Below are 11,359 nucleotides of genomic sequence, written 5' to 3'. Positions count from 1 at the left end.
TTAAAAAGCTTGAAAACCTGCAGAGGGCTTTTTATTTTTAATATCTCAACACTCAGATGATCGCACCAGCCTGGATATAATCCTACACTGCAGCCAGATATTGCAGTGATATTATAATCTTATATGTAACCTATATTGCTGGTGTTAATTCCTGATTTTTTCTGTCTTTATTGTGATATAAGGAGGGAAACACCCACACCCAAAGAAACCCATAGGATCACAGCACCATTGTGTTATAATTTGTATTAACTCATACAAACACAGGTGACACAAGTTTAAAGATGCAAGCATTAAGTTAACAGATAGTTTGCGCGAAGGCTCTGAAAAGAAAACAGATCATTTAACTCCTGCTGTACAAAATATTCTAACAATAGCATTTTTCTAAGAAAACTTGGGGCTGAATCTTTCTGTGCACGTGTCTATAAACTAGGATAAGTTAAAACAGAAATAACAATAAACATGTCTGTCCTTATTTCTTCAGTTTGCATGGAGTGTTCAAGTCAAGTAAACTCTCGAGTGGATTCATCTCTCTATACCGGCCTGCAACACAAAGGTTATACACCTCTTCTCAGCCTAGTCCTTCCTCCCTCTCTCAGTCTTCCTCATCAAGCAGACAGGTGGAGGCTATGGCATGGGTCACACAGTACGGGTCACAGTTAGCAGCAGGACGGCGGTCCTCAAAGTAGCCTTTCTTCTCTTGGCCCACCTGGCGAGGGATGCGGATGCTCGCTGTTCGGTTGGCCACTCCGGCAGAGAAGTCCTCGATGTTGGAGGTCTCATGGAGACCTGTGAGACGCCTCATGTTGTCCTTCCCTCCACGTGGGTCGTACACACGGATGTGCTCGGCATGTTTTTTGCCTAGCTTCTCGATAGCCTTCTCAATGTATCTGTTAACAGAGGAAACACAGGGAGATATGGAAATTATTTCACAGTGACCCTCGGTGGAGGAAAGTTGTCAACTTCAATCAGTGACCAATAAGCCCAAATTTAAATATATGATTGTATATTTGTAAATTCATGGCTAACAATGACTCATATTATCTAATTTTCTTGTATTCTATTTTACGGTCTATTAAGACCAAATCTGAAGTCATAACAAGTTTAAAAGTCAAAGTTAACTCACTGCAGTCCATCTTCCTCCCTCATGAGCTTGGTGCTGACATTCGTGTGACAACCGGCACCGTTCCAGTTCCCCTTCATTGGTTTGGGGTCCAGTGTTGCAATAACCCCAAAATCTTCACACACACGATGCAGCAGGAAACGCGCCACCCACAGATGATCGCCCATATTGATGCCCTCACAGGGACCCACCTGGAACTCCCACTGAAGAAGAAACATGAGTAAAGAAGGAGGAAGTCAGTACATTAGGAGAGGATTTACAGCACAATAATTCACATTTAGTGAATACTTGTTACGGGGTAAAGTTGTATTTTTAATCCATGTGTGACACTTGCCTGGGATGGCATAACTTCAGCGTTGGTGCCATAGATATTGACCCCTGCATAGAGGCAGGCCTTGTAGTGACACTCCACAATGTCCCGTCCATAAGCGTTGTCTGCCCCAACTCCGCAGTAATAAGGTCCTGAATGTGGAAATGATCATTTTTAATATTTTAAGACGAAATAACAACAAAGAATTACTAGAAATGAAAAAAAATGTAACCAGAAATAAGTAGCAGACTTATTGAATGCTGACACTTTGTGCATGAGATAAAAACTGTTAATATATATAATTTTGACATGGACAGTAAAAGGATGAATGTCATAAAGAGTAATGACAGTGATTGCTGCTTCACCTTGGGGTCCTGGGAATCCATTTTGTGGCCAGCTAAAAGGATGCCCGTCCATTCCTAGTAGTGTGTACTCCTGCTCCATGCCGAACCAGATGACGCTCTCTTTAACCTCCTCCATCACTTTTCTGCAGCCAGCTCGATGGTTAGTTTCTGTAAAAAGAAAACAGCACACGGTGTTTGTCCTGACCTCCAGGGTGGGATTATCACAATGAAAACAGTGATACAAACATGACAAATGTACCTGCAGGTAAGCGGTTGTATTTGAGGACCTCACAGAGGACCAGCTTGTTGGGATCGTGCGTGAATGGATCCCTGAACATGCAGACTGGGATGAGGTACATGTCGCTGTTGGAGCCTTCAGACTGGTATGTGCTTGAGCCGTCAAAGTTCCACTCAGGGACATCTGATGAGATAAATTCATTCAAAATATTGTCTCATCGAAATAAAGTTGCATATCAGTTTAAAATCAGTTGAACAACATTTTCATATACCTCATCTAAATCCCTGTAGAGCATGTCACTCCCCCACTCTCCCTCCTAGTTTCCTGATCTTTTCTGAAGTTTAGCTGCCTGTGTCAAGAATTTGTGTTTGACTCCTCTCTGCAACTTGAGGAGTGCCACATGGCTCTTAACTAGGGCCCTTACTATTCTCTCTATTCTCTGGCCTTGGGGCAGCTTCTTCATCATATAACACATTTTGAGCTTTTAGAATTCTTTGCGTGTGAAAGCTCTCAAGACTGAGGTTCAGGTTGTTGCCCCAGTAAAGTTTGCTCCTGGGATAATGTAAGGTATTTGGACTCTTCTCTGCTGCATGCTTCTAACCTAAGTGCTCAGGGGGGAATACCTGTACAGTTTTTGATGTTGACACTTGGATCAGGTAGTGAACAAGGTCCTTTTTTCTGTTCTGTCTCTTTGCCATCAATTATTTGATCTTACACTGACTGCTGTATTTCACCTCTTCATTATGAAGTACTAGCAGAGCATTGCAGGCTCAGATTTGCATTTTGTGTTTGTTTACCCATAAACTCACTCCCTTAGGTAGAATATGATAAGTTTGAAGTCTGACCATATGGTGAAGGAGTTTTTTGTTAAGCTAATGCTCGGCCTGTTCCTTCAGGGTCTCTGTGGATCGCTAAACAATTATAAGAAGAGACAAATCTTTTTGGAAAGGCATCCCAGTAGAGTATTTGCTCTAGGTTAGCAGTTTTTGTCTGTCTTGTTTTTACTCAAGGTCTGCATTTTAAGCATTGTGTTTGCACCAGGCACACAATTTATGTGTTACAGTATATGCAACATATTAAACTGTGTGTTTTTCTTTTGCTTTGGACTTTTTAATCTCATGGGCATGTTTATCATTTGATGATTTATGTTTTCATTCTTTGTGGTCTTCTTAAAAAACCCTTTGACCAGTGTCAATGAAAAAGGCTAAACAAATAGTTATATTACGTCAGTGTGCTGAACACTATCAAATATTTGTTCTATTGCTTAGCCTGCATATGCTGATGTTAGACCAGGATGCTCTTGCATGTAGGTTGTGTACAATGCAATCCTCCCTTCTCTTGAGCTTCTCCCCGACAACAGTGATGCACTTTCATTGTGTTTACAATGGAGGGGGATACGTTTGTGTTGAGGTACAGAATTAAAGGGTTAAATTAGCTTTAAGGAAGTGACATGATTTCTTCTTACCCACAACAGTAACATATAATTGAATAAAGGTTGTTTACCTTCTATGCTGTTTGGCTCTTTGTCCAGGGTTCTGGTTTTGTTACGCAGACCCTCTCCTGTGCCATCAATCCAGATGTAAGTGACCTGGCATTTCCCATCCTGAGGCAGGCTCATGTACTGTTGGCGCACACTCTTGTTGAGTTGGGAGCTGAGCGACACCGATGCCATGCTCACTTTTAATCGAAGAGGTACAACCTATAAAACAAAATGAGATGATGGTTTTAAAACGGCCTTTTGTTGATGTCTTTGATTTAAATATTCATTAATTCATCCTTGATAAATGTAAGGCATTATTTCCATCACAAACTAATATCAGCTTTCCTTTTTTCTCTTCCTATTTTGTCCTTGGTCCTTTTTTTCCCCTTTACTCACTGAGCATGACATAAAGAAACCAAACCTGCATGAACAAGGTTTTCAAAAGGAAGTGAATTTATCGGCTGGCTCGGAGGCTGAAACCTGCAGAGCTTGAAACACATTTGCATTGTTTGTAATTTCCCGTCTCAAACATTCAAAGAAAGGAAGAAGACGGCTAAAAAAAGAAAGAAAAACAAACAAAAATAATCTGTCTGGAGGGGAAACACAGACAGCAGGAGTGACAGTTTTAATGAACCATGACTCATGTTGGTAAGTCATGACACCAAATCTATCTTTGGCTATTTTTATTCTATTTTAAGAACACTGTTAAAAAAGACAGTAGAAAAGACACAATATTACTTCTAACATGTCTCTGTGTATCGCCATCTTTTTTTTTTTTTTAACTCTTTATAGAAACTTTAAAAATAAATGAACTTCTCTTTAATGCCAAAATGAGAACAGCATGATTCTACAACTGTCCAGTTGCTACAACTGGAGATATCTATGAAGTTTGACCATAAGCTCCTCATCAGTTTTGATGTTTCTTTTTGAAACATGTTGTTTCTTTGAAGGACATTTTGTAAACTTCTGTTAACACATCCTGTTCTGAATAAAGACAGTATTTTTTTTAAATCATAACATTATGGTTTCTAAATATTTTCAAAAAGAAAAAAAAAATATATATATATTATTTTTTTCCTCCTTCAGCTGTTACTTTTGAGAATTATTTAACTTAAACACTGTCAATTTATTTTTTTAAATGTATCTATAAAAAGGGACTAGTTTGATAAAAGTCTTCAACAAAAGCTGACACTGAGAAAAATCAAAACCTTTCTGATGCATCTTACAAAGTAGGACTTACATCAGTCAGCTTGAGATGAATAACAAAGAGCGAGCTCAGTTGTTTAACTCATTACATCAGACTTTAATATTAAAGGAATTTAGGATAAATGAACTGATGCTACTTGAGTTGCATTTATTAGATATTGCACAACAAACCCTATCATATATAATCTCATAGATGTAAACTTACTCAGTCAGAGGTGGCTTCAGGTGTTGTGAGCTGTCTGTCGGAGAGCAGAGTGTGTGACGTGCCTAAACTCGTTCCTGCTTTTTATCTGGAATGCAAACGATCAGCTGATGACACAAGCTCACCTGTCCAGTACGTATGGTGACGTTTCAAAGGCGTGCTGTGACTGCAGATGTGTGTTTAATTTGTTTCCAATACAGTCATTGTAATCTCTTCATTATATAAACATGAAAAGACAAACTATTCAAGCAGTAAACACACAACTAACACACAGTGTGAGACGATAAACATGTTGGGGACACTGTTCTGTCAAAATCAACACATTTAGCCTAAATATGTTAGAGAAAGACAATAAGCCCAATGTAAATCTTAGTAGATATATAAAGTCTCAGGAGTAATAGAAGTGAACACCCACCTGTGCCACAGAAGCCATCTGCTGATCATGTCTGAGTGCTGTTTGCTGAGCTGGGAGTCTTGCAGCTCAGTGAACACAATTAGAGACGGAGCTGCTCAGATGATCAGTTTCCGTCAGGTTAGCTGTCCTGAGATCAGGCAGGAGGGCAGAAATTCAACAACTCGCACAGAAAAGGGACGGTCACATGGGAGGCTGCCATTGCGTGTTCAAATGCACAGATGCAAGGACGTGCTGCTCTGGAAATGGAGGGCCTCCAGGGGCCACAAAGTGACCGACTGACAGTGATATTTCATCCTACTTGTGTAAACCTTTTGAGAACCCCAAAGTGTGAAGTGCATTTTCACTTTTTCAACTTTATGCAACATTAAAAATAATCATACTTAAACGGTTGTTGTTGAACCAGATCAAAGGACCACGTTACTTTGACCACGCTTACATCGTGATCGTTATCTGAACATGTTATCTGAATGAGGAAAACACGTCAATGCAACATTACATACTGTATAGTTTTTGTAATGTGATCAGACCTGAAACACCTCTGTACAACCTGCAGACACCTGTTCAGAGAGCATCATACTGTCTGACCTTTGACCTTTTGATGGTGATACCATAATTCTGAGCAAGTCAATTTCAAGAAAATTTACACTGCTGAAGAAAGCCAGAGTGAAACCATTTAGTCACTTACTATTTACAGTGAAACTGAGACTAACCACAAACAGCTGGAGGGGCTGTATTCTGGTGGATTCAATGTACCAAGCTATGACAGTGATTAATTTGCAGAAATAAATGATAGGGTGAATTTTGCTTTATATTTTTCGCTTTATATTCAAAGTCGACATGGTCACTTCTAACTGAAATGTAAACAATGCAGCCGAGTCTTTGAACGCCGCATACTGGAATACCGGCAACACTGGAATTACAGAGAAGTTTGCTACAATTCCCAGAGGCAAGTTGTTTCTGTATGAATGAGTTTGTGTCCTTAAAGCTGAAGAGGACTTTGAAGTCGGGTTAGGCCTTCAATTCAAAAGGTTCAGAGTTTGTTTGTTTGAGAGAGAGAGAGAGAGAGAGAGAGAGAGAGAGAGAGAGAGAGAGAGAGAGAGAGAGAGAGAGAGAGAGAGAGAGAGAGAGAGAGAGAGAGAGAGAGAGGGGAAGGTAAAGTGAAGATGAACCTTAAAGCTAGAGTTGGTAGTCATGGAAAACTAGCATGAATTTGAATGTAGCATTTCCTCAGGACTCCGTCTAACCCCCCCCCCCCCCCCCCTCCCCTCGGAGCTCATCCAAAACGGCGCCCCCGCTCACATGTACGAGCACCGCTGATTCGCAACCATATGATGGTGACTGATTCAAAACTACGTCAACTCATGTCTCACTCAGCGGTGAGAAAACACCATACCATTATCATAGTGAAAGTTAAAAACACAAACAAACATGAAATGTACGCGCAGGAGGCGGGCAGAATGGCAAGACAGGATTTGATTGGTTTCATAAATTGGCTCCTGATAGCAGGGATTGGTTGGTGTCTTCCCAGGTTTACTCCGGCTGTAGATAGCAGCTTTTTTTACCTCTCTTTTAAGAACACATTATGTATTGATTGCCATTGGGACAGAAAGATCATTTTAACCAGTATAACAAAAAGTGTATCTAAATCTGATTACCAACCCCAGCTTTAAAGCAGATTACATACGCATGATTAAAGAACATCTTCTGTACACTATTTAATCGTACAGAAGATGGCCGGGAACCAAAAGCTCAACCCAATAAAAAACAACTCCCTCCGTTCCCTCCCTTTTAAGACAATTACACATTTCTCCACAGCTGTTTGTGCGGATGCAACACAATTTTTTTTTGTGTTCACAGAATCTTTAAGTCAACAAACCTGTAGTGCAACATTCCAGTTATAACTTTGACTGCCACCCTAAAATGGAAACAGGGAAAAGGTTCAGAGAAACACGCTGTTGCGCTAACAACAATGAGACAGTAACAGAACAAAGGATTGGTTCATCTTAGTCATGAAGAATAATTATCATTTCCAAAGAGTGTTTGACTCATGAGTTGTGGTTGATTTGGTTTCAAGACATCAAGCTCATCAACAGTAAAATCTACAATGTCACTGCAAGATTACTCACTTGTTGCGGGCAAACAGATGCTCTAAAATGACCCTGGACTGAGATCTCTCTACATGCTTACAGTTATAGAGTCCAGTTTAAAATCCTTTGCCTTACTTATAGAGCCTTGCAGAGTCAGGCTCCAACCATAGACTGTATAATTAATGGACGTAGTATCTGTGACGTCACCCATCTGTTTCTAAAGCGCTGTATTGAAGCCAATCGTTGGCGGCAGCCATATCAGAAATGTTGAACTCAACTGAACTCCTGTCGAGTGAGTGTGACGTAAAGTGGCAGGCTTTGAGCCTCCTCGCCAACAGCTACATTGTTCCCACCTGTCTATCAAGTCAGCTGTGCCTCTTGTAATGGAAAACTATTATCTTGATATCTTCGAAACTGCAGTGTTCTGAAAAAATTAACCCTCCGTACAGTGTCTGCCGATCGAGAAATGAGCTAACCAGACTAAACTTCTTTTTTAACCAGGCTGTAAACATGTTTATTTCTGCTGTAAAGCTTTTTTGAATTGGTGTATACGTGGTTTCCGGGACTTCCAGAGCCAGCCTCAAGCGAACTCTGGATGAACTGCAGTTTTTAACTCTTTCATTGGCTTCAATTCTCGCGGCCGGAGGTTTGCCGCTTGGCTCCAACAAGTGTGACTGAACTTAACGTATTTATTAACTTGATACTTTGGGTAAAACATGTTGATGTATACTATCAGTCCAACCCACCGGCCTTAACACCTGTGCTGATGAAGGTTTTGCAGCCAGGAAAACAAAACCAAACACTGAATGCACCTTCAGGGTCAGTATATTTTGTGGTTTGTTTAGGGAAAGTAAGGTCTAAAGTATTATTCGTAGGGTCCAGGTAACATTTTGATTCCGTCTCCTTGCACTTACTGTGTGAGGAATAATGTCAAATAGAGTCCCTGTGGGGTGAGACAGGACCACCATGCTAAGCACAAGGGTCTAGTTCAACCTGAAGGGATTATATTTCTTGCTCACTACACATTATCAGTTTGATACAAACATGATGACACAAAGTGTTGATTAAAAGATAATTTATCTGTTTTAGAAATGACGTTTGACGTTAGGTAGGGCCTCCATGGCAGATTTGATCTCATCAACCTACTTAGCGTTTCCCCGTTGGCATTCTCAACATGCAAAAAAAAACAACCGCATCTGCATGAGATCCTCTTACCTGTAACTTTTCTATAGGCATTTTCTTCTCACTCAACCAGTCCTGTAACACAAAGTGCTGTGTTGCTGTTTGTGGTTACTTCAGGTTGTTTCAGTTTGATCGGTGTCTCTTTCACTCAGCTCTTGAATGTTTTTTTAACCACATCTCATCTCCTTTTCTCTGCAGGTGACCAATATACAGTTTAGCGCTCTCCAAATAAATATTGGAGAGTGAATATTAAAAACATCCTTCATGTTGTTTAACAATGCTATTGGAAACTAACATTTTGCCACACTGTCAACAGGAAGAGGTGAAATCCTAAACTCATTAAATATGTTGGACTCCTTTCCACAGATTCTCCTTTCTGTTGCTATTCAGAACTAATTCATGTTGTTAGGAGGTTTTGACCAATCAGAATCAAGTATTTTTACACTGATTAGTAAATAAGCACTGTTAATGTTTATTTATCTTTTAATTGTAACCTGTTATTTACTTGCTGTCTAGAGCTGCGTCCCAAATAAAGGGCTGGATTGTTCAAATGGTGCATTTGGAGACTGATTGTGTCACAGTGGCGCATTGAAAGCTGATTCTTTGGGAAACACTTCAAAAGAGATGTTGGACCTTCAAACGGCCCAGTAACACAATGTTAAATAATGGTATCAGCAAGGTCTGCAAATGTTAAAAAAGATAGATGCATTCAAATTTGAAATGGCTAGCTGGTTAGTTAGCTGGACTACAGTGGTAATACTATGTGATGTTGTTCGGGTGGAAACAGCTGGTGAGGTAATCAAGAAATCCCTCATGGACCAGACCCCTCTACTTCATTTCTGCCTGAGCGGTCTATTCAGGCTATGAAGGCTGGATCCTTTCAAGGACACAGCCCCTTCATTGGGACACCGGTTATGTTTTATTCTATTTTCATATCAGTCTTCATGTTTCTAAACACCAAGATCAGTTCCTCAGGTGTGCTTTCACAGAACCTGGAAAGAGACCCTGCTCTGATTATGATTTTAATACATTTGCCACCAAATGTCAATATGAACAGCATTTATGTGTTTTATCACAGTGCAGTGATTTACTTTACAGCACAAAAAAACAACTTACATTTCAGTTTCCGTCTTTTCCATCTGCACCAAAGAAGCATACAGTTGGTTGGATTAGGTTATGGTTACAAAGCCCTGATTGGTTGTTGATTCCTCCATTGTCCATCTGGGGACAAAGCTGTCAATAAGCACATACTTAAAGAGGGACAAAATCTGTGATGTGGGAGGAAATTTGGAGGTCTGCAACCAGACTGCTGGGCTGACATGACACAATTGTTATATATTGATATGTAAAACAACTTCATATTAAAATCTGAGCCACCCCTCTCATGTCAAGCACTCATAGTGTTCTAGAACATCTCATTATGCAGAGAACAAAATGAAAACATGACCTTCAAACAATCTGTGAAGATAGTAATTACCACTTGAACAAGTGCCACGTGACACATCATTGACAAGCACCAACCAGACAGGATCCAGTGATACTCACATGATGTAACATTCACTATAACCAAATTAAAAAACTGTGGCCAAAAAAAAAACACAGGAGAGAATTCTGACATGCAGTGCTGGATAAATTTGAATAAATCAGAGGTGTGTCCATTGTTTTGACAGGGGTGGATTAGCTGGAGCACTGACTCAAGCTGGGTTGGCATGTTGTGTGTTTGTACACTCATTAAAAAATATATTTTTCATTTCTGGTCCCACTAATCATATTCAATTTAATTAACAGCAGGCTTTCATTGGTGTTACATTCCTGTGACTTTAACAAATCAAAAACTCAACTGAGGACCAACCCGCTGAACTCTTTAAGATTTATCACCGAAAGTCAAAGTAAAAAGAATCAACCAAAGACAATGTGCTACAGTTAAATGCCACTAAAGCTACAAGCAGCATGTTGAAACACAGCCCATAAGTTGATTTGAATATAGGTCTCACTTCTGGAAGATATCCAATCAGAGTTCAGGATGATGGGGTGGTAGTACCTGGGCTGCTTTAGAGAGTACAGGAGTAGGAGTGTAGGGGTGTCACCATGTTCTACCCCCCAGGTCAAATCCAAGTACAAAAATGCAATTTAGTACTTATTTTTTCGTTTTATAATTTTGGACAGCTGCAACCTGACTTATGTCGCAACACATGTCAGGAGGCTTTTATGGTAAAGGTGTCACAGTAAGAACCACAGTACTTAACGGTTCAAATGCCCAAATCTAGCACTGAAACAAAGGCAAAGAGGGATCAGCCTCCCAGAGATTAAGTCCAAGTTATTAATCAACAAATGTCCATGCATCAGGCTTTTCTCACGATGCGTCCACTTTTCCTCAGGTCCCTCCCTCCTCTGTCCGTCAGAGACAGGCTGCTTACTCTCCAGGCTCCCTGACACACCCGGGAACTGAGGAGGAGGAGGTACAGGTGATTACAACAAAAACATGCACAACCTGAATGACCGAAGGAGTGAGTGTACTGTTGCATAACTTCAGTTTAACACCTATATATCTAAAGCCCAGTTGGTGAACTTTGGTCAAGAGAACCTTTAATTATACAACTTAGTCATAACAAAATTGTTTTTGGAATGATACATCAGTCAAACCTTATCCAATTTGATTTGGATGATGATGAATGTTAAGCTCAAAGCAATGCCTCAGACGGGCAGTGTGCCAGGATACCACATCTTTGCAGTTCCCCAGAAGAACCTTTCTTTACTGTAAAGTTAGAGAACATT

At 40.2% G+C, this 11,359-nt stretch overlaps 1 protein-coding gene across 1 annotated transcript; it reads right to left on the bottom strand.

Annotated features, from left to right (window-relative positions):
- Nucleotides 1-228: 228 nt before the first annotated feature.
- Nucleotides 229-8,774, bottom strand: LOC117831204 (glutamine synthetase-like). The gene is made up of 10 exons (XM_034709784.1): nucleotides 8,618-8,774; nucleotides 7,192-7,230; nucleotides 5,316-5,442; nucleotides 4,904-4,988; nucleotides 3,516-3,711; nucleotides 2,034-2,195; nucleotides 1,796-1,942; nucleotides 1,455-1,582; nucleotides 1,124-1,323; nucleotides 229-887 (listed from the first exon to the last, which is right to left on the bottom strand). The coding sequence occupies exons 5-10, from the start codon at nucleotides 3,682-3,684 to the stop codon at nucleotides 593-595; spliced, it is 1,101 nt and encodes a 366-aa protein (XP_034565675.1). The 5' UTR covers nucleotides 3,685-3,711; nucleotides 4,904-4,988; nucleotides 5,316-5,442; nucleotides 7,192-7,230; nucleotides 8,618-8,774; the 3' UTR covers nucleotides 229-592.
- Between the last annotated feature and the right edge of the window lie 2,585 nt (nucleotides 8,775-11,359).

The sequence above is a fragment of the Notolabrus celidotus genome, chromosome 19 (assembly GCF_009762535.1).
Source record: "Notolabrus celidotus isolate fNotCel1 chromosome 19, fNotCel1.pri, whole genome shotgun sequence".
Lineage (NCBI taxonomy): Eukaryota > Metazoa > Chordata > Actinopteri > Labriformes > Labridae > Notolabrus > Notolabrus celidotus.
The sequence above is the reverse complement of the archived record's forward strand: the minus strand, read 5'-3'. Positions and strand labels throughout refer to the sequence as shown.

Excerpts from the sequence above, each read along its gene's own strand:
- LOC117831204 (XM_034709784.1), bottom strand. The coding sequence starts at position 3,684 with ATGGCATCGGTGTCGCTCAGCTCCCAACTCAACAAGAGTGTGCGCCAA. Across the intron at positions 2,196-3,515 it reads AGAGCCAAACAGCATAGAAG|ATGTCCCTGAGTGGAACTTT; the intron begins GTAAACAACCTT and ends TTATCTCATCAG. Across the intron at positions 1,583-1,795 it reads TGGATTCCCAGGACCCCAAG|GACCTTATTACTGCGGAGTT; the intron begins GTGAAGCAGCAA and ends TTCCACATTCAG.